At 47.1% G+C, this 24,794-nt stretch overlaps 1 protein-coding gene and 2 long non-coding RNA genes across 6 annotated transcripts in view; all 3 read left to right on the forward strand.

The window, feature by feature from the left end:
* Positions 1-6,041: 6,041 nt before the first annotated feature.
* LOC147578696 (uncharacterized) lies at positions 6,042-11,089 on the forward strand. 4 transcript variants are annotated; one of them, XR_015254339.1, is made up of 4 exons: positions 6,042-6,202; positions 7,215-7,330; positions 8,340-8,524; positions 10,517-11,089. It is a non-coding gene; the product is annotated as an uncharacterized LOC147578696 (long non-coding RNA). The 4 variants fall into 4 exon arrangements; XR_015254337.1 differs by having other exon boundaries at positions 6,047-6,155; positions 7,185-7,330; XR_015254338.1 differs by having other exon boundaries at positions 6,047-6,155; positions 7,185-7,330; positions 8,407-8,524.
* Positions 11,090-14,138: 3,049 nt separating this feature from the next.
* SGPP2 (sphingosine-1-phosphate phosphatase 2) overlaps positions 14,139-24,794 on the forward strand; it is a 114,996-nt gene continuing 104,340 nt past the window's right edge. Inside the window, exon 1 of the mRNA XM_086719746.1 lies at positions 14,139-14,445. Coding sequence (XP_086575872.1) covers positions 14,227-14,445 — 219 coding nt within the window. The 5' untranslated portion in view covers positions 14,139-14,226. The remainder of the gene's footprint in view (positions 14,446-24,794) is intronic.
* On the forward strand, positions 14,541-24,577 carry LOC147578697 (uncharacterized). The gene is made up of 3 exons (XR_015255581.1): positions 14,541-14,702; positions 23,337-23,476; positions 23,633-24,577. It is a non-coding gene; the product is annotated as an uncharacterized LOC147578697 (long non-coding RNA).

Here is a 24,794-nt window from a genome sequence, read left to right on the forward strand (position 1 = left end):
AAACATTTAAAAATTTTTTCAATAAAATAAAATCTGTAATCGCTACAAGGAGACCTATCCTAGTTCGTAAGATGACAACTGGTTTTGCTTTCATGTTTTTAAGACAAACACATGTAGTGTAATGACTGTGCTAACACTGAATAACTACATAATTTTTATAAGTTAACATTTAGTAAAATTTTATCAGTCTGACTTCATAATTAAATTTATTTTCATAAAACTATTTGGATCATTGTCTAGAATGAAATGGTTCCTGTAATTTCATCCACACACGGCCTCTTGCTGGCCCCTTGCAGATCATGATGGGGCCGTTTTGTTATCTCTTCCCTCAACCACTGACCCAACTTTTACCCTTCACGTTACTCCCTGACTTCCACCCACACTATTCTGTTTCGGCTTTGCTCTGTGCTGTGCCTTCTGTCTTCCCGGATCTCTAGTTGTCAGCCTGACATCCCTTCAGAATGGACCAGTCCAATCCTGCCTTCCTTACCCTGTGCTGAAAGTTATTTACTATGTTGGCTGTCCCAGCGATTTTGTAGGTGGCTGCTGAGAAAGGGGATTAAATGGGACTTCCCCCCAACAGCTTCTTAATGGAAAAGAAACTCGCTTTGCCCTAAAGCAAAAAGAACCATTGTTCTTCAACGGTTAGGCCACTGGTGAACTGATAATGCCAGTTAATAATGGATTAAAGTTATATTTTATAGCAAATGACTTAACCTTTCCAAATCTCGGTGTTCTCATCTGTCAGAGTCATAGTAACTTCTCCAAACTTTTCAGTTGCTGTAATGATTAGAGATAATGTTTGTAAAGGGCCAGCTTACACGGCGGGCTTCCCTGGTTCTTAGGCCTTTAGACTCAGACCGGAACTATAGGATACCGTTGGTGTTCCTGGGACTCCAGCTGTAATGAGGAATCTGCCACTGGCGTTTAGGTGATCAGGAAATAAAGAATCACAGGATGGTGTGGTGAGTCACAGGAGGCGGGTGATTCATAGCAAGGCACCCAGAAGCTGCTGGCCAAACCTCACGTCTGTCATCCTGCGGAACCTTCCACACTAGGCTGCCGGTGCTCCAGGAGCAAAATGGCTTCTGCTACAACGATCTCACTACCATCTTCCCTGTGAAGGCTCCAAACCAGAACTACGCCAGTAAGAGCGAGTTTGGGAAATGTTTTTAGGCCTCCAGCCCTGTGATAAACGGGAGAGCTTTGAAGTATTATCTTAAGAAATCAGAGAAAAGACATGGATCCACAAGGTAAAATTATATTAACTTCAACTACCAAAAAATTAGCCTCCTTCCTCCCACACAGCGAAGGCCAGCAAGAGCTCACGATTTTAGCTGCGAGGGCCCTAGCAGGTGATGCGGGCACTCCTGCCCGTGGGCTCTGTGGCACTGGCACGTCTTCCTGGAAGTCCGTGAGACATGGGTGATGTTTACTATTCACAGGTCACTGACACTGGCACAGATTCTGTTATGCTGCTCTCCCAGAACCAACCACCAAAGCGAAGGTAAACCAAGTCGAGAAAAAGAAGATCATTTAATCCCGGCAAGGGAGAAGACTTTGCACCCACTCAAAAAAGGGGACAACTTCCTGTCTCTTATGAATTAAAAGCTCGCTTGTGTAGGGGCGCCTGGGTGGCCGAGTTGGTTAAGCATCTGGCTCTTGATTTCAGCTCAGGTCATGATCTCCCAGTTTGTGGGATCGAGCCTTGAGTCAGACGTGTGCTGAGAGCACAGAGACTGCTTGGGATCCTCTCCCTCCTCCCATGGAGTGCCTGGGTGGCTCAGTCACTTGAGCATCCGACTGCAGCTCAGGTCGTGATGTCACAGTCCATGGGTTCGAGCCCTGCATCGGGCTCTGTGCTAGCAGCTGAGAGCCTAGAGCCTGCTTCAGATCTGTGTGTGTCTCTCTCTCTCTCTGCCCCTCCCCTGCTCGCACTCACGCTCTGTCTCTGTCTCTCAAGAATAAATGTTAGAAAAAAAAATTTTTTTTTTAATTGCCAATGTGTAAACATACCCTTAATAGAAGTTCCACAAATGTTCAGATGGATGAAATTTAACCTTTTCAAGGAATTTCAAACGCAGGATCAGCTACTGATTGCTAGTTATGCTTAAGGAAGACAAGAAGGTTTGAGGGCCAAATTTATTCCTAGATTTAATGACACTGATGCCTGTCCTGTCTTCTCTACTGCGTTCCAGATTTCTTAAGGTAAGGAACCGTCAGCGCAGAGCCCGATGCGGGGCTCGAACCCACGAACCATGAAATCATGACCTGAGCTGAAACCAAGAGTCGGACGCCTAACAGACTGAGCCACCCAGGTGCCCCTGGCCTTCCTTGTTTTAAATGCAGTACACTGAGGAGGGCACGTGTTGGGATGAGCCCTGGGTGTCGTATGTAAGCGATGAACCACGGGAATCTATACCAAAAGCCAAGAGCACACTGTATACCCTGTATGTTAGCCAGTTGGACAATAAATTATATAAATAAATAAACAACAAATAAGTAAGTAAGTAAATAAATAAATAAATGCAGTGACCGTAATTATATAAATAAATAAACAACAAATAAGTAAATAAATAAATAAATAAATAAATAAATAAATAAATACATAAATGCAGTGACCGTAAACACAAGTCCTTCAAGGACCAAGCCAGCAATGAAATGAGAAATGAAGGAAAGGAATGGAAAATAATACAGAGTGGGGAGAACTGTAGAAAACCCCAGAATGGCGCCCCGTCTAGAGAGGGCAGTGGATATTTAGCTCAGGTGAGTGTTGCCACAATGAATCTTGGCCCTGTGGTATCAGTTGCCAGTTATTAAAGTGAGGCTGGAAATGTATATCGTACACAAAATCACCCGATTCTTTTAGGTTTGCAATTGTTTAAAGGTTGGCAATGAAGTCTGCTTTTAAGATCCCGGTGTGGGCCAGATTCTGAAACCTCTTGATGTTGGTTCCCGTGTGTCAGTTGGCTCTAACTTTTGTTTTCGGACTTGCTCGTGGAGCCTCTCTGCCGAAGCCATGCTGTAGCCCTGATTCTGAGAGCCTGTATCGGCAGGCCTGGTGGTCAGGGCTCTCGTAAAGAGTGGGTGCTGGTCCTGTGTGCTCGGGCCAGTTACAGATTGGTCATCTGCACACTGTTAGACCATAGGTGCTTCCGTTTAAAGGATCATATTACAGTCCGTGAGTTCGAGCCCCGCGTCGGGCTCTGTGCTAACAGCTCGGAGCCCGGAGCCTGCTTCCGATTCTGTGTCTCCTGCTCTCTGCCCCTCCCCCGCTCATGCTCTGACTCTCTCTGTCTCAAAAATAAATACGCATTAAAAAATACTGTTTTAATGTTGAAGAAGTGCTTGTAATATCTGGTGGCTTCTAGCCACATTTCTATGACTGTCACCTCTTGGTATAATTACAATGATCTCTTTTTCATAAGCATTTTTTTCAGGAACTGGCTCCTCTCACTAGCCAAGCCTGACCAGTGAGAAGGGTTTTAAAAGAAAAATAAACCTTTGCAAATTACAAGAGAAATACATGCCTGTGAAAAAACTCCCAACAAATCCTAGGTGCATATAATAAAAACCCAAAGTTCAGGTTCTTCCTATTCTATGCTGGGAGGCAGCTACATTAGCAAACGGGTGTTTTTTATCCTGGATCTTCGTCTCTCTCTTTTTTTTTTTTTTGCATCCGCACACACAAGCACATGCACACACACACACACACACACACACACACACACACACACGTGCATTTTGTGTATTTTAGTAGCTTACCCATAGCAAAATGCTATACATCCTGTTCCATATTATTCTGGGGCTTGCTTTGTTTACTAGACGCTGTGTGTTGGAAGTGATATCTGTGCAGTTTTCCACCCAACTTTTAGCTTGTAGATGACTCATGAATATATGCATGAAGTGTAACTAAAACTGCTTCCCTTCGATTTGGAAGTTTATTTAGAGGCCTTAAAATTGCGATAACCAAGTGCTACAGTTCTACCCAGGGCTATGTAATAAACACGGTCTCAGAAAGTGTTAGGTTTGCTGAATTTGTGCTTGGAATCCATTCTACAAATGCCCAGGAAACTGGTTATCGGAAGTGGCTCAACAATGAGTGATATTCATTGGAAATGTTCTTTAGGAATAAAAATGATCATCCCTAATACACCACTTGTAAAGAGTCAAGGACATATTTTTGTTTGTTTGTTTTCAATTGGAGCACTCAGCATACGAGCTCGACCCAGCCAGCACAAGCCTGATGGAATGGGAAGAAATTGTTCACTTTTCTTTATTGCATGTTTTGATGTTTTCTCAAAGCATAAGCCAGAGGGAAGGACTGACTTAAAATTGGTGGGCATGAGAGATCTCCCCCTTCCTTCGGGTTCTCTAGGTAGATATCGCATGCTAGACTGCACAGTGTTCCTCATAAAGTGCTCAAAATCCATCCAAATTTATTGGAAGAAAAGTATTTTGTGTCATGTGATTTGATTCAGCTGGATTCAAACCAAGAAATCCTGGCTGAAATCAAGCTATTTACCAATATTCATGCTGATGAGAGTAGGCACTCTGGACCCCTCCTCAAATGTTTGCTGGGGGGGGGTGGGGTGGGGAGGGGAATCCAAGATCCCAGCCTTTCTTCTTATTGCCTGCCCTCTTTCTGCCCCGTTTGCAGAACATCACCTGTAACTGTTTTCTTTTTTTTTTTTTTTCAACGTTTATTTATTTTTGGGACAGAGAGAGACAGAGCATGAACGGGGGAGGGGCAGAGAGAGAGGGAGACACAGAATCGGAAGCAGGCTCCAGGCTCCGAGCCATCAGCCCAGAGCCCGACGCGGGGCTCGAACCCACGGACCGCGAGATCGTGACCTGGCTGAAGTCGGGCGCTTAACCGACTGCGCCACCCAGGCGCCCCATGTAACTGTTTTCTTTTAAAGCAAGGTTTTAAGCTGAAATTTCTCCCAGCCTGATAGGGTTTGTTTTTTTTTTTTTTCTCCCTAAGAGAATTTATGTTTGATGATTTATTGAAGGTGTCCCAACAGAAAAAAAAAACTGGTTTTCATTAGTTAGAAGCAACAAGTAGCACCCTGAACAATGCAAGAGGAGTTTTATGCTTTTACATTTCAAAATTTCCGCGAGCTGGTTAGTCCGTGGAGCCTAGGGCTTTGATCAATTTACCAACAAATGATATGTCGCCAGTCTGCTAAGGCCGTTTGTTACTCCTCAGGTACTTTACATAGTATACATGAAAAGATATAAATATGCATCGAAAAACAACCTGCCAGCAATGCAATTCATATATAGCAGTTTGCAAATTCTAAAAGGGTTGTGTGCCAAGAGATCGCTTGGGTCTCAGCATGTGTTACCCGTATAAAGTGACGAGATTTTCAGCAGAGCCCAGGAAGCAATTTGATTCATCATGAGGCGAAATACTATCAATAGATTCACTGAGTTCCAGAATCTCTTGGGAAGCCCCGACTGTGCAGGGCTCTCCAACACTCCATGGGGCTGGGGCAGGTGGGGGTTTAGGGAGGTGGGGTGGGAACTGGTGGTTTCCATGGCAGCAAGAACTGGGCGGGGGGAGGGGGGGCTGGGCGGTGCCCTGAGGGTGACAGAAAGGTGGGAAACTGCCCAAGTCTGAGTTCTAGAGCCTCAGTTTCCATGTTCTGCCAATTCCTGGATATCTGAGTTAGGCCTCTTTGGGCCACAAGTAATAGAAATGGGGAACTTGAGACCAGGGGTTCAAGGGTAGCGCGGGAAGAGCCTCCCAAAGACTGAAGCAGGCACCATAGAACTGACTTGGGGGTGGTCTGCTCCCCTCGCCTGCTCCCTGCACATCTGCTACATTTCTTCCTCACGCGGTGTAGGCTCTGGTTTCTAAATTTTCTTCTCTTTCGTTCAGCAGATGCCGACTGGGGTCTGGCAATTGCCAAAGAGGAAGCATTTGGGGAGCTCAAATTAGGTCAAGTGTCCAGCCCAAGGCCAGCTCACTCTGGCTTGGTTTGGGAGGGGGAGGGAGGGGATGGGGGAGCGGGGGAGGGGACCTAGGGCTCCAACATGACCGCCAACCTCCTCTCCTGTTCCTCTTCCTTCCCGCAGGGGAGCCAGCCTGTGGAGGGGAAGGGAATTCCCCCCAGAAGAGCCGCGTCCGATGGCAGATCCTGCAAAAAGTACCCAATACATTTTGTAATTTGGGGGAAAATCACGTAAAATGGAGGTAAAAACCACTTGCCTCTCAAGGTCGTAGAATTTACATGCAACAATTTTGAAAATGCGTTGTAAATTCTAAGAGCTCTAAAAACGGCGAGATTTTACTCTTAGTCTAGGTCAGTAGTCATTGAAGGAGGATTTATGGAGCGCTTAGTTCATGCCGGGGATACTTTCCAATACAGACACAAAGAGTAAAAGACAAACCCTGGGACTAGAACGTAATGTAGTAATAGAAGAAATTTTGGAGTCACACAGACCTGCACCGAATCCTCCTGCCACTTACAGTTGGGGGCTTTGGACACGTTTCCTCTTTCTGAGCCTCCGTTTTCTCATCTGTAAAGTGGGAGTGTTACTCCTTATCACAGCCTACAGGGCCCTACGGGATCCAGCCTCTGCTCACCCCTCCCCAGTCAGTCCCTGCCCTCAAGCCTCTCCCACGTTGCTGGCCTCTGGTGGTTCCTCCAACTGGCTGAACTTGGGCCTGCCTCAAGGCCTTTCCAGCCACCATTTCCTCTGTCTGGAATGCTCTTTCTCCTGATCTGGGTAGGGCACGCTCCTTCCTTTCCTTCACTCTACACAAATATCCCTTCCTAAATATGTCTCCCCCCTCCCGGCACCGTGTTCCTTACCCTAAACCTACGTATTTACTTGATAGTTATTAGCTGTGTCCCCCCTAAAATATAAGTTCCACGATCCAAGGGTACTGGGGTGTTTTTGAACTTCTGTGACCCCGAGCCTAGAACAGTACCTGATATTAGTAAATGGACATAATGTCACACAGGGAGAGCCCCATGTGACAACAGAGGAAGAAGAGACTGGAGTGACACTCCCGCAAGCCAAGGACCATGGAGGAAAACCTCCTTTACTGAGAGGATTTTCTACTGCTCTGAGAACACCTCCCACCCCCCCCACCCCCCCCACCCCCCGCCCCAGTTCACCTTGGGTTGGATGGGTTTTCCAGAGCGGGTTTGGTCCCTTTTACCTCCAAGGTAGTCCTGTGGCTTCCACAGTTACTCTAGGACCAGAATCAGCTGCCTGATACCTTGAACCCTGGACCAGAGCTGCCTGAACGTGACATTCAAATCAGGAATAGCATTGTTTGGAAGCACCCCAAATGTTCTGCAGTAGATGACTGGTAAGATAAATTGTAGTGTCTCTTCCACTGATAGGGAACAATCTCCAATTATATCATAAGTGAGAAAAGCAAGACAGAGAGCATTATGTAAAGAATGTTACCATTTGTATATTAAAAAAAAAAAAAAAAACCAAACAGTAGATTCACATTTGCTTGTCTATGCAATTAAGTAAAATTCCACTTGAAAAAGTCTTAAAAATGAGTATTATTGGGGCGCCTGGGTGGCTCAGTCATGACTTGGGCTCAGGTCATGATCTCACGGGTCGTGAGTTCGAGCCCCACGTTGGGCTCACTGCTATCAGCACAGAGCCTGCTTCGGATCCTCTGTCCCTCTCTCTCTCTCTCTCTCTCTCTCTCTCTGCCCCTCCCCTGCTGTGCTCTCTGAAAAAATAAACACTTTTTAAAAATCGGAATTATCGAAATGGCGCTGAAATGAATCTCCACATCCCTGGCTGCTGCTCCCTGCCTCCACGTACCATTCATCCAATAGCCAGCCTCCCAAGTCATTGTCTGGAAACACTGCTTTCCTCAGGTTCTTCATTTGCTTTTCAGTGGCTTCTCATTACCACCAACTCAATACACCACCAACTTTATAATCTGCCATTCAGGGCCCCCTGCGTACAGACACAATTTATCTCTCCCGTGTAACTCCACCACACAATCCAGGGACTCTCCCCTCCAACCAACACCAAGGGCTCACTGACCCCGGACACGGCAGCCATTTCTATGTGACTGAGGGGTTTTGACAAGAATGAGTGCTGAATTTTGTCACATGACTTTTCTGCATGTGTCGAAATGAGCCTATATTGGTTTCTCAGGGCTGCTGGGACAAAGTGCCCCAAACTGGGTGGCTTGAAGGAGTAGGCTTTAAGTCACGGTTGTGGAGGCTGGATGCCTGAGATCTGGGTGTCAGCAGGACCACGCCCCTTCTGAAACCCCTTTGGGGAGGCCTTCCTTGCCTCTCACTAGTTTCTGGTGGGTTGTCAGTGATCTTCCGTCTTCCTTCCAGCCGTGTAGCCCCAAGTTTCTGCTTTCATCAGCAATGGCGGTCTCCCTGTGTGTCTGTCTTCACGCAGCGGTCTTCTTAGAAGCACACGAGTCCGATGGATCGGGACCCACCTACTCCAGTAGGACCTCATCTTAACTAACTACACCTGCAGTGACTCTGTTTCCCACATAAGATCACATTCTGAGGTACGGGTGTTAGGACTTCAACATAGCTTTTGGGGGAGACACAATTCAACCCACATAAGAAATCCTATGACTTTTCTCCTTAGCGCTATTAATAGGATGGACAATACTGATGGATTTTCGTTGTTGTTGTTATTTAATTATACCTGTTAATGTTACAACTGGAACAAATTGCACTTAGCCGCAATACATTCTATTTTAAATGGACTGCTAGGGCGCCTGGGTGGCGCAGTCGGTTAAGCGTCCGACTTCAGCCAGGTCACGATCTCGCGGTCCGTGAGTTCGAGCCCCGTGTCAGGCTCTGGGCTGATGGCTCAGAGCCTGGAGCCTGTTTCCGATTCTGTGTCTCCCTCTCTCTCTGCCCCTCCCCCGTTCATGCTCTGTCTCTCTCTGTCCCAAAAAAAATAAATAAACGTTGAAAAAAGAAAAAAAAATAAATGGACTGCTAGATTTTAGCTGTTGATATCTTAAGGTTTTGAACCCTATTCGCCAGTGAGAATATTCTGTTGTTTTCCTTTTAATGCTCTTTCAGTTTTGAGGTCGATATCATAATGGCTTTATAAAAGGAATATTGAAAAATTCTCTCTTCTGGGGGCGCCTGGGTGGCGCAGTCGGTTAAGCGTCCGACTTCAGCCAGGTCACGATCTCCCGGTCCGTGAGTTTGAGCCCCGCGTCGGGCTCTGGGCTGATGGCTCAGAGCCTGGAGCCTGCTTCCGATTCTGTGTCTCCCTCTCTCTCTGCCCCTCCCGCACTCATGTTCTGTCTCTCTCTGTCAAAATAGATAAATAAAAACATCAAAAAATTGTCTATTTCGCCTACATTTTCCGATTTGTTTGCATTGGGCCATGTGAAGTACCTTCTAAGGACTTTCCAAATTTCCTCTGCTTTTAATGATTATTTTTCCTTAGCATTTCTAATTTTGAGCTTTCATGGTTTTTTCCTTTTATTCTTTCTTTGTTATGCTAATGGTGTTTCAATTTTGTTGATTTTTTTCCAAAGATTCAATTTTTGGATTTATCAGTTTCATTGTTTTTCTGTTTTCTAACTTAATGATTTTTGCTTTCAATTGTCTTTTAAACATTTTTTTTTACCATTTGTTTATTTCTGAGAGAGAGACAGAGACAGAGCATAAGTGGGGGAGGGGCAGAGAGAGGGAGACACAGAATCCAAAGCAGGTTCCAGGCTCTGAGCTGTCAGCACAGAGCCCAACACGGGGCTCAAACCCACAAACCGTGAGATCATGACCCAAGCAGGTGTCAGATGCTTAAGTGACTGAGCCACATAGGCATTCCTCAGTTGTCTTTTTTTTTTTTATTGTTTTTGTTTACTTAGACAGAGCGAGCAGGGCTGGGGCAGAGAATGGGAGAGAGAGAGAGAGAGAGAGAGAGTTCCTCTCCCCATTGTGAGGCTCGAACTCACAAACTATGAGATCATGACCTGAGCTGAAATCCAGAGTCAGATGCTTAACTGACTGAGCCACCCAGGCACCCCTCTGCTTTCAATTGTTTTAAGGCATCTGTAACTTTGGCACATTTGTGAGGTAATTCTAATCCCATATTTGAGAATTACAGCTGTGGTAAATGTAGTTTTTCACTAGTAATCGGTCTTCGGATAGCCTATGTTTTTCACTACACCAGTTTCCTATTATTGCACATTTTTTTGTGTACATGTATCTTATTTCTGCAACAGATGGACGCTGTTTGAGGCCAAGGCTATGTATCATATTTGTTAGGGATGATAAAGACTGATATGGCAGTTATGAAGTTAGAAAATTAACATAGATGTGAAGAACCTATAGTGGGAAGCTTCCAAAATGGAGGTCCTGGTAATCCCTACACCCTACCATTCACACTTTTGTCTTATCCCCTCTCTCCTTGAATGTGGGCTGGACCTAGTGACTTGCTTCTAATAAGTAGAATATGATAGAATATCGGTGTACGACCTCCAATATCTGATTATAAAAGATGGCTACTTTGTCTTCTCTGATTCTCTCAGAAGGAAGGAAGGGAGCTGGTGGGTGGGCTGTGAGCTGTCCCATGGAGAGACCCGTATGGCAAGGAAGAGAGGGTGGCCCCCGGCCAATAGCCCACAAAGAATGGAAATCTACCAGCCACCACTTCAGTGATTTTGGAAGCTGATCTACCTTCAGCTGAGCCTTGAGGTGACTGCAACCTTGTGACAAACCCAGAGCCAGAGGACCCAGTTAAGATGTTCCTTGGATTCCTGACCCACAGAAACTTCATGATAATAAATGTTGTTTTAAGCCACTATTTGTGGGACAATTTGTTATGCAGCTGTGGATGACCAATATACAATCCCAACCCTGGCCACCTGTCTTGATCTAAGAAATACTGCCAAGTTGAAAACTGAATGGTCTAGTTGCCATTTGGAAATGACCTGCTCTGTAGAGAGAGAACTCTAAAAGAATTTAAAATGCAATAATGCAATCATTACGAAAGTTTTTCATTTAAAAGGCATTTTAACACCATGTTCTTCTAATTTTTTTTTAATTTTTTTTAATGTTTATTATGTTTTAGAGAAAGAGAGAGACAGCAGGGAAGGGGCAGAGAGAGGGAGACACAGAATCTGAAACAGGCTCCAGGCTCTGAGCTGTCAGCACAGAGCCCGATGAGGGGCTCGAACTCACAGACCAAGAGATCATGACCTGAGCTGTAATCGGACACTTAACCAACTGAGCCACCCGGGCGCCCCACTCATTTTGATTCAATAAAGATATGACAGTTTTCCCTTCGAATTTACTTATTTTTAGTGCTTTCTTTTTTTTTAAAAAATTGTTATCTGCCCATGAGTATTTAGAATGTGTCAAATCAAAGACAGACTGCCTAGATAAAATCGAGCAGGTCATGGGTTGAATTATAACATAGATTTATATTGCACGACATTTAAATCAACATTGGTTCGATTTCCATCCACCAAAAAAATCTGTCCTCTCTTCTTTCACAGAAATATAGTCTAAGCGGGACATAAGCTGCCCTCTAAAGATGACATTTCCAAGCCTGTCTCGGGCCATGTACCGATGTTCTTACTGATGCAACATAGACTGCTGTTTAGGACATTCACTGGATTTCAGACGTGCCCATAAACCAGCTGCAATCATGCAGAGGAGGACAGTGACCTTCGGCTTGGTCCCACGGGGTAGTGAAGCAATAAGATGAAAAGAACCTGAGTTACTGTGTAGCATCATGAAGCAGAACTTCCCACACCCAGACCTCTCACCTGGGAACTGTTACGTGAAAGGGAAATCAAATAGCTGTGCTCTTTAAGCCACTGGATTTTGGGGTCTCTTTTTTACAGCAGTTTAACCTTCGCTCTAATGAATACATCCATCGTCGTTCCTTTACAATATGTCACTTGGCAATTATTATATACACAACGAAGCAAAGTACAAATACCTTGACTTCTGCCCCGGGCCAGGGGTGGGGCGGGGAGAAACAGCAAAAATTTTTCCCCCAGGCATGACTAGTGCTAAACTGTCCAAAAAGCTACAGGTTATTTTTCCTGCATCCAATTTATTTATTTATACGCATGACTTCAGGCTACCCTGTAACTTCTCCACTAGATGTTATGTTGGCACAGTCCTTCAGTTTACCACTTCGCTTCTCGAAGATGGTGATTTTTGTTAGATTGGTTGGGAAATTTATTGTCAGGACATCAGCCTGTGCTTAGAAGACAGGACCTGGGGAAGCATACGGATCCCTGCCAGAGGTCACCAGCTTTTCAGTGTCACTCGAGACGTTCGGGGCCCAATCCTCCTGAAGATTCCTGCCTAAATTGAATGTTTCTGGCACATGCAATGCTATGTCACCCGGTCGCCTTCTAAAGCTTTTTCGCAATAGCCTTGTAAGACAGGAGGCGCGGGTTATTCTTCTATCACAGGAAAAGACTGAGGCACACGATGACATCACAAGTCACTGGAAGCCAGAGCCAGCACATGGCCCTCCAAGGAGGTAAAGTAGACTGTGTGAATGTACAATTCTTTGGCTTTATGTTACAGGGGTTGTGCTTGCCTGGCTTCTTTTTTCTGCGTGAGAAGAAAGGAAAACTGAAGCATTAAATTGCAGAGATACATCACTCCAGTGTCTTCATGGGAAAACCTGTTCCTTTAAACACATAAAAACAACAGGTCACAGACGACTCCAACTTTAGCCTTTAAAACTAAGCTATAGGCTTTGGGCCCAGTGGCTGTAAATGACAGCAACGTTGGGGAGAGGGGCCTTCTGCTTCCGGGACCGGACGTCTCCACCTGCTTGTGACAGCAGCCCTGTGCGCCTTCTGTAAGTTAAGTATCTCCCAAACTTCACTGCTTTCTCTGCCACCTTGATATTGCTCTCCATCAGGCTGGGGAAGGAGAGCAGAAACTAAGGCATGAGGGAGACCAAATCATCCTTGGATGCTACGTCCCAAAGGCTTCCTGATCTAAAAGGACAACTGGAGGAATGGGAAAGCGGCAGGTGTTTGTTCATAGTCATTTGTGCAACCAAATACTCGGAAGGCTTTGCATGGCTACCAGAGGGCACGGGGCCTGAGGCTGTAAACGGACTCAGGACTAGGATTGTACTTTTGTTGCAGACTGAGCTGCTGGGCCTAATTGACCTCACTCCATGTGAGGAAGTGCAGAGGCCCGGGCCGCGGGGTTGGGGGGGGGGGGGGAAATCTCTGAGCTTCTAGGAGATTCTAGCAAAAGGAAGACAAACCAAGGCCACCTGCAGGACATTTCCTTTGCTTCTCTCCTGCTGGGATCCTTAAAGCAGGCCTGGCTTCAGCTGCAGCGAGATGTCAAATCCTCCTCCCAGCCCTACACCTTGATCCCTCAGGGTCTAAAGGTCACGAAAGATCTCCTTCCGTCTCTCCAGCGCCCTTGCCTAAAGTAATTAGAGGCAGAGCAGAAAAAAGTAGAAGGGAGAGGCAGCAGCATCTTTCTCAATGCAGAAAACCGAGAAAGAACAGCGTTTCCTCCACACCCCTCTGAAGGTGTTCATGAACCGACTGCCAAATCACAAGAGCAGGGGCAGGGACTCGGAGGATGATTCAGGGTGTGCTTTCAACTCCCTCCGTTCTTGAGCAAGGTCGAGGAGGTCGGGCTTCGGGGAGACGTTGCATCAGTTTGGGAAGAACTTGGGCACCTTCCTGAGGGGGCCCATTCTTGCGCGAAGCGGGCAAAGAAAGGCAGGAGTAGACGGCTGGGTGAGGGAGGTGGAAGGAAGTCCGACCTCACCTTGGGCTCCATAGTGAAAGTGGGGTCACTACGGGATCAGCCCGCGCATGGCAGGAAGGACCCGCTCAGGTCCGCACTGTGCTCGGCCGCTCCCATTAGGTGGCACGTCTGCACCGGCCCGAAGGGATTGGGGGTGCGGGGGCGCGAAGAGGGGTGCGGTTGAGACACCTGTGCGCCTCCGCCCAGTAGCGACCGGGCCGGACGCCGGGGACTGCCCGAGCCCGTCCGAGCCCGCCGGGAGGGAAAGGAGGGCGGGACGCGCCCCGCGCAAGGTGGAGGCAGCCACCTGGGCGCCCGAGCGCGGGGCGGCGCTAGGACCCGAGCGGCGCACCTGTTGGCCGGCGCCCCGGGCCCCGCCCGCCCTCCGTCCGGAGTGCCCGGCCCGGCTGGAGCGAGAGCGGCGGGGACAGTGCGAGCCGAGGGCATCGGCGTGGCGGCGGCGGCGGCGGCGCGCGGCCCCGGGCTCACCATGGCCGAGCTGCTGCGGAGCCTGCAGGATTCCCAGCTCGTCGCTCGCTTCCAGCGCCGCTGCGGGCTCTTCCCGGCGCCGGAGGAAGGCCCCCCGGAGAACGGCGCGGACCCCGCGGAGGACGCGGCGCGGGCGCTGGGGCTCGGGCATCTGTCTGACGCCAACGGCAAGGGCGGCGGGGGGCCGGCCAACGGGCTGCGGAGAGTCTCGGCCCCGCAGGTAACCGCTGCCAGGTGTTCTCCGCGGTGGGGGAGGGGGCAGCCTGCGGACGTGCTGGGCCTGCAGACTCCGCGACGCGGGGACCCGCGAGCGCCATCCCAGGCGGCGACCCGGCTCCCGGCGCCGGGTATGGGGGGGGAGGGGGGGGGCTCCGGTCACCAGGATGCCACCTCTAACGCGGCCAGGTCGCAGCCAGGTCTGTTCCGACATCAGATGCACCAGGAGCTTTAGATGCAGTCTAAAGACTTTCTGCCTTCGTAAGTGAAATGTATGTTCGCGAATATCCTCCCAAATGTGTAAGAGTTACGTAATTGGAAAGAGGAGGGGAGATGTCCTTGACATTTTCACGAGAGGCTTCTCCGGAGAGAAATTCTGCGAACCCCCTAGCCCCCACCCCAGGGATTCATGAGTTTCCTCCCATCCCCCCTTCCCTGGTCCACACCCAAGGGGCTCCGTGTGCCCTTCACTGCCCTGCATTTCCAGCTCGAAGGACAGAAGTTCAGGTTTAAATACCGCTCCTGGAGAGGTCCACAACCCCCACCCCCTACCAACAGGGGGTCCGAGACGCCACCCCTGCCCTGCCGAGTGGGTCTCTTATTAACTGGCACCAGGGACTTTTGACAGATGCTGTCAAGAAAAAAAGGCTCCCCGCGCTCCCCTCCAGGCTTTCGGAGAGTGTGGTTATACAACCCACTGCGGCTTCGGGGAGCCAGCGCAGTGCACAGAGACTCCGGGCGGGAGGGACCACAGAAGCTGCAAATGCGGGGGCGGCGGGGGGGCTCTCTGCTGCGGTGACCTGCCCTGGGCACCCACAGAAGCTGGCCTTTCCCTGGGCGAGGTACAAGGTGCCAAGGAAAGAAGCAATGTATTTACAATTGCAACTACTTTTGGGGGCGGGGAGCCGGTTTGGTGACCGGAAGGTGGCATTTATTTATGAGTAGATTTCTAGATCTAGTAACTGAAGAAGAACCTGGCTTCCATGTGGGATGGGATATTGTGAGCATCGAATTACAAAACTTATTGGAGAGGGTGGGGGTGTATTCCATTCTAGAAAAACCCTCTATAATTTTCTTTTTCTTTTTAATTGTTTCTTCTCGGTCCCACATGACATCTAGTAACTTCTAAATTTTTTTAAGCTTATTTATTTTGAGAGAGACAGAGACAGAGTGGGAGGGGGAGCAGAGGGAGAGAGAAAGAATCCCAGGTAGGCTCTGTGCTGCCAGTACAGAGCCCAATGCAGGGCTAGAACTCACGACACCGTGAGATCATGACCTGAGCTGAAACCAAGAGTCAGACATTTAACTGACTGAGCCACCCAGGCGCCCCAACATCTAGTAACTTTTAGATAAATTTGAGACCCACCCACCTTGCCTTTTGCCTTGTCTTAAAAACGGGACAGTCAGGAGAGAAGAACCGTCACGTACTGGAAATGTGGCACAGATTTTTCTATGCACGTACGCACACACGCCATTTACACACACAGGCGGGTGCACAGACTGCTTTTTGTTGCTCTCTCCCCACACGCTTCCCCTGTTTCTCGAATTCAGGAAGCTGAAGAAGTGTGGCATTTTCCCACTAGTGCTTTTCAAACTGTTTGACACATTACCTTTGGTGAGGAAACTAAATTCTGGACAAGGTTCCTCTTGTGCTTTAAAAGCACTCGGATAAGCAGGGCGCCTGGGTGGCTCTGTCGGTTGAGGGTCCAATTTCAGCTCAGGTCATGATCTCACAGTTCATGAGTTCGAGCCCCGCATCGGGCTCTGTGCAGACAGCTCAGAGCCTGGAACCTGCTTCAGATTCTGTCTTCCTCTCTCTCTCTGCCCCTCCCCTGCTCAAGCTCTGTTCTGTCTCTCGAAGAATGAATAAACGTTAAAAAAAATTTTTTTAAGTGCAACAAGCAGATTTCTTACAGAGAATTGTCTTCTACCGGCTTAGAAAGCCGGGGCACTCAGCCACATAGTAGGGGTGTCCCCCTTCCCGTCCAACACATGACTTCACTTACGATAGATCATGAAATACTAAGAGGAAGCTAAAAGTTCATGGTAAGAGGTCATTGTGTTGAGGGGAAAAATACCCCACAAGAGCATTTGATACATTTGAGCATTTGAGAAGTTAATGAACGTTTTTAAAGATGAGTCTGTTTCAGGTGACTTGGGAAGTTTAGTATTTTGCAAATCCAGGGAGAGTTTCCAAAGGAAAATGATTGACACCTGCCCTGGGCAATTAATAGGACCTTCTGGGCAATTAATAGGACCTTAAAGGGGTGGTTGGAAAACTTCTCCCCCTCCCCCCACCCCCGGGACTTTTGGCCTCGACCCAGCCCGTGGTCTGCCTCAGCTGCCTGTCCTTTCTCCAAACAGTCCCACTCATCCCTCAGCTTCAAAGGTCAGTTCAAGAGACACCTTTGCTCACCTTCCGATCTCACTCCCCCTCTTAATAGGCTCTCTTTGTTTCCTGTGATTCTTCATTATAGCATGTATCACATTGTGCAAACATGCCTTTGTGTGGCTGATTATTGCCAGTCTCCAGCGCGTGATAAGCTCTCAGAATGCAGGAAACTTGCCTGGTGTGCTCATTATTTTCTTCACATGGGAGATCAGTGAATTTTGTGAATGTGAGTGCAGACTGCAAAATTAAACCTGCCTTTTAAAAGCAAGATAAGCAGATTTCTTGCAAAGACCTCTCTTCTTGCTTCGGCGAACAGAATGGTAGGGGTTGTCCCCTTCCCATCCCAAACACGACTGCACTCACTATAGATGATGAAAAAGGAAGAGAGAGCTAAAAATTCAAGATAAGATATGAAAGATTTTTTTTAGTTGAAGACTAAATATTGAAAATCAGTTTTTTCCCCACCAAGCCTAGAAGGCAGGCAGCTCTTGGACGCTGATTTAGGTCCTTCAAACAGTAGAGAAGTGTTTTCATCTGGGTGACTTTAGAATGCAACAAATCGAATTTTTCTCACCTCCCACATTTGCTGAATTTTTTAATTCTTAAAACAGGACAAATGTGGAAATGATTAAGGGCCTCCTTTACAAATTCTCCTGTAACACCATAGCACTGGTTAGTTAAAGATTAACTACATCTTTTACAAACTGGGGCTGGGCCGGGTTTGCACAAAGCTGTCATTGACTAAGTCAGAGTGGACCTCAGAGATTTCCTGGTAGTCATGACTTTCACAGGCAGGTTCCGACTCCTAGAAGGTTAAATGCTTTATGGAGGACTTCCCAGGTGTCCACACAGTGAGACCTTTTGACTCCCGAGTCTAAACTTCTCTCCACCATGCACCTTCCAGGGAAAAACTCCAGGGTTTCATTTTATCTGTCTCATTGAGCAGGTGTGGGGTGTTGGGCTGGTTGGGAGCAGGGCGGAGGCTGGGTGGAAAGAGAACGCGTTGCTCTCAGTGTGCAAGGGTAACTGTAAGAGAACCTCCTTGGTAGTAGCCAAGATCAAGAGGCAGGGATCCTGGGACCGAGCTGAAGGGCAAACGCCTTTACAATTGTGGTGTGTTTTGGGTTTTTGGTGTTTTTTTTTTTCCTGTGATAAAGCCAGCGTGGATATAACGGTATTTTGATTTTTTTTTTTTTTTTATCATCGCTGCTTACTCAACTCAGTTGCCTTCAGATAGACGGTGCAGTGCCGTTCCCCGTCACCGTGTTAGACCGGAGTGGACTTTCCAAATTGTACCGTGCTCAATAAATACTTTTTGATAACTATTTGCGCAGACATCATCTTACAGTTGGGTTGAGGCAGGGATCGAAGATACGTTGTTTACGGAAGTCTTTGTACTCCTATTTCCTTCTTGAAACCTTTGGGGCCCTCCAGGTGCGTCAATCCACGAAAACCCACCCTTGATTTTACTGGCTTGCGAACGTGCAAAGAACCATCTTAGGAATCAGGACACCTACATCTGGCTCCGCCTCTGTGACTCAGGGAACTTCCCTGGGCCGCATCTGCAAATGGGCAAAATGGAACAGAACCGTGGGTTTCCACCTGTGGCTGGCCATTAGCGCCAATTAAAGGAGCTTTAAAAACAAGCAAAAAAAGCCCATGTCTGGGGGCCAGGTCAGAGGTGGAGGCCGAAGAAACTGGCAAACAGAGACGGGAGGCTCCAACTTCTCTTCTCCTGGGGCCGACCACCCTTAATGTGCTCAGGACGCGGATAGTGATGCTGGAGGCAGTGGTCGAAGTTGCTGCCACCTTTTGGCTGGGTTAAAACTCAACTGGCCAACAGGTCGAACTTCCCCTTTGGATGATCTTTGATGTTCCAGTTTGAAATGGTAAAAGCCCCTTTGAAAAGGAACCTTCGACCATTTTTTCCTAGTTACAGACATGGTTCAGATGAGAAACTTGGAAAAATACCAAGAAGTTAAATCCAAGCCCATTATACCACTGCCCAAAGATAATCATTCGGTAAATGTTCAATTTCATTTTTCGTAGCTCTGTGTTACTCCATAGCATGGTCAAAGTATAATTTAGTTAGCCTGTTGCTGGGCTTTTAGGCTGTGTCTGGTTTTTGCATTAAAAATAACATCTTTGTACACGTACCTTTCCACATACCTTGACTGTCTTTTTTATTTAATTTTATTTTTTTATTTTTAGAGAGCAAAGGAGGGAGAAGGGCAATGGGAGAGGAGAGGAGAGAGAGAGAGAGAGAGAGAGAGAGAGAGAGAGAGAGAGAGAGAGGTAGTGAGAGATCGGTCTTGATCCCAAGACCCTGGGAACATGACCTGAGCCAAAATTAAGAGTCAGATGCTCAACCAATTGAGATGCCCCAGTGCCCCTGTTTGATTGTCTTTTTAAATTGAGATGTCATTGACACATAATGTTCTATTAGTTACAGGTGCGCAACAGAATGATTCAATATTTGTAAATATTGTGAAATGATCACAGTAGGTCTAGTTAATATCCATCATCATGCGTAATTGCAGTGTTTCTTCTTGTGATGAGAACTTTTAAGATCTACTCTCTTAGCAACTTTCAGATATACATTATTAACTATAGTCACCATGCCATTACATCCCCATGATTTATTTATTTTGTGACTTCAAGTTTGTATTTTGTGACCACCTTCGCCCATTTCACCCACCCCACCCCCACTGCCTCTGGCAACCACCAATCTTCTCTTTTCTATAAATTCAAGTTTTTTGTTTGTTTCATATTTCATATGTAAATGAGATCATATGGTGTTTGTTTTTCTCTGACTTATTTTACTAAGATAATGCCCTGAAGTTCCATCCATATTCTCCAAAATGGCAAGATTTCCTTCTTTTTTATGGCCAAATATTTCAGTGTGTGTTTGTGTGTGGCACATTTTCTTTATTCATCCATCAATGGACACTCAAGTTATTTCCAAATCTCAGCTGTTATAAATAACGCTGAAATCTTTTGGAGTTAGTGTTTTTTTTTTTTTTTTAATTTTTTTTTTCAACGTTTATTTATTTTTGGGACAGAGAGAGAGCATGAACGGGGGAGGGGCAGAGAGAGAGAGGGAGACACAGAATCGGAAACAGGCTCCAGGCTCCGAGCCATCAGCCCAGAGCCTGACGCGGGGCTCGAACTCACGGACCGCGAGATCGTGACCTGGCTGAAGTCGGACGCTTAACCGACTGCGCCACCCAGGCGCCCCAATTTTTTTTTTAATTTCTTTAATGTTCATTTATTTTTGAGAAAGACAGCGTGCGGCAGGGGATGAACAGAGAGAGAGGGAGACACAGAATCCGCAGCAGGCTCCTCGCTCTGAGCTGTCAGCACAGAGCCTGTCGCGGGGCTCAAACTCACAGACCGTGAGATCATGACCTGAGCCAAAGTCGGATGCTTAACTGACTGAGTCACCCGGGTGCCCCTGGAGTTAGTGGTTTTTTTTTCCTCAAATAAATACTTAGAAATAGAACTGCTAGATCATGTTGTATTTGTGTTTTTAATTGTTTTTAAAGATTTTATTTTTAAGAGTCTCTACACCCAGCGAAGGGCTCGAACTCCTAACCCTGAGATCAAGAGTTGTGTGCTCTACTGACTGAGCCAGCCAGGCGCCCCTATTTTTAATTTTTTGAGGAACACCCTGTTGCTTCTGTAGTGGCTGCCCCAGTTTACATTCCTACCAGCAGTGCTCAAGGGTGCCCTTTGCTCCACATCCCTTCCAATACTTGTCATTTCTTGTCTTTTTGATAATGGCCTTTGTAACAGGTATGAGGTGGTATCTCCTAGTGGTTTTGGTTTGCATTTCCCTGATGACGAGTAGCGCTGAGCAGCTTTTCATGTGTCCGTTGGCCATCTGGATGTCTTCTTTAGAGAAGTGTCTTTTCAGTACCCTTCGATAGCTCAGCTGCTACAGCAGAGGACTGTAGAGGAAGATCTTTCGGATCTTCCGCCCAGTATTTGAAAAACAATCGTTATTGAGTTGTATGAGGTCTTTGTATATTTTGGATATTAATTTCCCTTCTCAGATACGTGATTTGCAAATGTTTTCTCCCATTTGACAGGTTGCCTTTTCATTTTGTTAATGGTTTCCTTTGCTATGCAGAAGTTTTTATTTTATCTTGTTTTGTTTTATTTAGTTTATATATTTGAGGGCAGGGGAGGGAGAGCAGGGGAGGGGAAGAGAGAATCCCAAGCAGGCTCCACACTGGAGCATGGGGCCCAGTGCAGGGCTCGATCTCACAAACTGTGAGATCATGACCTGAGCTGAAACCAAGAGTTAGACGCTTAACCCACGAGCCACCCAGGCGCCCCTGTGCAGAAGCTTTTTAATTTGATGTAGTGCCACTTGTTTATTTTTGCTTTGGTTGCTTTTGTTTTTGGTGTCAAATCCAAAAACGAAAGAAACCAAAAAAACATCACTGCCAAGACTGAGTTCAGTCTTTGATTATTTCCTTAATTTAAATTTCTGCATGTGGAACTGCCGGCGGGGGGGGGGGGGGGGGGGGAATACACATATAATGCCTTTCAACACCAGCTTGTCTCACAGAACAGGTGTTCTAAGATATGTAACGGTGAGTGTGGATTTTCTCACCCCCTCACCACTGTCAGGTATAAACACCCTCTTTAATCTTTGGAGAAAATAGGCCACCTTCTGCTTCTATCCCATCTTTTCTTCCTTTATTTCTTGAGCAGCTACTGTGACTCTGGGGTGGTCCTCAGCCTTAAAGATACAAAGATAAATGAGATCTAGTTCCTGCCCTGGGAAAGCCACAAAGAAAACGGTGCGATGCAAAAAAAAATACCAGAATAGAATATGTAGGCTAATAATAATTGGGTACGAGTTGATAATAATAATAATAATAGGCTGATAATAACATAATAGGATACATATGTGGCCAGGGAGACCCTAGCAGGAGTGGCTCACCATCCCTGGGGAGGCCCATGAAGTCTTGATAGGGGCTAAAAGTGCAGTAGGGGGGCGCCTGGGTGGCGCAGTCGGTTAAGCGTCCGACTTCAGCCAGGTCACGATCTCGCGGTCTGTGAGTTCGAGCCCCGCGTCAGGCTCTGGGCTGATGGCTCAGAGCCTGGAGCCTGTTTCCGATTCTGTGTCTCCCTCTCTCTCTGCCCCTCCCCTGTTCATGCTCTGTCTCTCTCTGTCCCAAAAATAAATAAACGTTGAAAAAAAAAAATAAATAAAAGTGCAGTAGGAATCAAACAGCTGAAAAGGTGAGAATTTCTTTTCTTTACCTGGAAATCTCAAATGATAAAACACTCAGACACGTTGTCATTCTTGGCGAAGAGCGACACGTTCAGCCTGGGTTCCCAGCAGGCAAGAGATTAAAGGGTGATTGAAACCCCAGGGGCGCCTGGGTGGCTCGGTCGGTTAAGCGTCTGACTTCGGCTCAGGTCACGATCTCATGGTCCGTGAGTTCGAGCCCCGCGTCGGGCTCTGTGCTGACCACTCAGAGCCTGGAGCCTGTTTCGGATTCTGTGTCTCCCTCTCTCTCTGCCCCTCCCCTGTTCATGCTCTGTCTCTCTCTCTCTCTGTCTCAAAAATAAATAAACGTTAAAAAAAAAAAAGAAACTCTTAAAAATGGTTAAAATGGCAAATTTTATGTTACGTATATTTGACCTTAAAAAAAAAAAACAACAACCCACCACAAGTCCAACTTCACCTTCAAGGAGGAAAAACGTAACTTCCCTTAAGTGTGAGTTGCACAGGGTACAACGGGGGAAAAAGAAGGGGGGAAAGGAGTAATTTTCCAGTGTGGAAACCTGACAGACACCATGTGGGCCAGTAATCAGTGTTAACGTCAACAGCGGTCAAGTCCTGTTGACAGAATGTGGTTTTGATGCACGTAGGTAAATGATACACTCTTGATACATGTCGGAAGTGGCACTTCACATGTGTGTTCTTTTTTCCGTGTAATCATGGGAAAGACACCAGGCAAACCCTAGCTGAGGGGCATTCTGCAAAATCGCTGGCCTGCACTCTTCGAAATCGCCAAGGCCGTAGATAACAAGGAAAGCGTGACCAATGTCTTAGCCAGGAGAACACATGAAAACTAAATGTAATTGTGCTATCCTGGATGGAACCCTGGAATAGAGACAAAGGATGTTAGGTAAAAACTAAGGAAGTCTGGATAGAGTATGGAATTTAGTTAATAAAAAGGCATCTGGGGCTCCTGGGTGGCTTCGTTGGTTAAGCGTCCACTTCACCTCAGGTCATGATCTTGCGGTTTGTGGGTCCGAGCCCCGCAGTGGGGTCTGTGCTAACAGCTCAGAGCCTGGAGCCTGCTTTGGATTCTGTGTTTCCGTCTCTCTCTGCCCCTCCCTCACTCGCACTCTCTCTGTCTCTCTCTCAAAAATAAATAAACATTAAAAAAATTTTTTTTTAAATGCATCAGTGAAACCTTCTGCAAATTGAAAACTGCTCTAAAAACTAAAGTCTATTTAAATTTTTTCAAAAACAGGGAAGGCAATTGAAGGGAGTTCAAAGACGGGATCATTTACAAAAGGTGTAGGCAGTGTGGGAAAAAACCGACAGGGGAGGACAGCATCTCGGAGCAAATGACTTCAGCCTCAAAAAGCAAGGGGAGAAGACAAGGTCCTGGTAAGCTCAGACCCGGTGAGAGCTTAGCTGCCAGAGAGAGAGACTCCGGACAGGAGCCAAGACCGTTAGTAGAGAAACACAGCCACAGGCTGGCAGGAGGAGTGGGGGAGATCTGTTACCAACTCGCTCTCCATGTGCCCTCTCGTATGTTGCCAGTGTCTCCCTTGGACCAAATGCAGTCAGAAGCCGGGGAGATCGGGAGGCTGGCTGATGCAGTCGACATAGGTCAGCCTCGCTGGAGAGAGGCGGAGAGCGGACCCGGAAAGACAGAGGGAGAACGTCGAGCCCAGGTTGCATGAAGACATTAGTATGGTGTTCCGAGCTGGCGTCTGGGGCCAGAGCCAGAGTTTCGGGCTGAAGCCTGAGTGTGGCTTCCTGCAGAATGTGGTCTTCATCCTGTAGACGAGGGGGATGGGAAATCGATTTCATGCCATGTGCCCAATCAGAACTGGGGACTGGGACCTGGTGATAAGAAAGGCTCTTGGGGTGTCGCTGTGCCTGACGGGAAGGAGTGGGGGATTGAATGGTGATGTCTGTGGGGGTTATCGAGGGGGCCTGGTGCTGAAGCATTTAAAAAATGGGGAACAGCGGGGCACCTGGGTGGCTCAGTCGGTTAAGTGTCTGACTTCAGCTCAGGTCACGATCTCGTGGTTTGTGACTTCGAGCCCCTGCCAGACAACTCAGAGCCTGGAGCCTGCTTCGGACTCTGTGTCTCTCTCTCTTTCTGCCCTTCTCCTGCTCACACTCCGTCTCTCTCACTCTTTCTCTCAAAAATACACATTAAAAAAATTTTTTTTAAGTAAAAAAAATGGTAACGGGGGACATGGCACTAACATGAAATCAAGCCTTGGTATCTGTGTGGGGTTCTTCATGAAACTCGAGTATCACCTTCACCCACAACCTCCTCGGGAGGAAAGAGACCACTAATGGTTTCTTAAGACCTAGGTTGCTGTTGGGAACCTTAAAAATAAAACCGTCAGTCATTTTGCAACAAAAATGGGTTTATTCAGGATTAGCAAAGAATTGCAATTCGGGACAAGCAAACCACAGCAAAACCAAGGCAAGTCCTAGGAACAGAGGAGAGGAACGCTCTTTTGTAGAGGGAAGGGGGAAGCTGGGGGGGGCTGTTACAAACAAAACGTCCATTGGAATAAATGGGGAGTTTGTCGGATAATGGCTTTTCGTTGGCTGAGTTGTGACAGCCTCTCACTGGCTGGGCTGTTGCTGGGCAAGGAGAAAACCTTTCTTCCTGTGGCTGGGGTAGACTTCTTTCTCTTCCTGTTGGGTCTGCGATTGGCTGAGGAGTGGTGGGGTGTGA

The sequence above is a fragment of the Puma concolor genome, chromosome C1 (assembly GCF_028749965.1).
Source record: "Puma concolor isolate L17-30 chromosome C1, mPumCon1.1.hap2, whole genome shotgun sequence".
Classification (NCBI taxonomy): domain Eukaryota; kingdom Metazoa; phylum Chordata; class Mammalia; order Carnivora; family Felidae; genus Puma; species Puma concolor.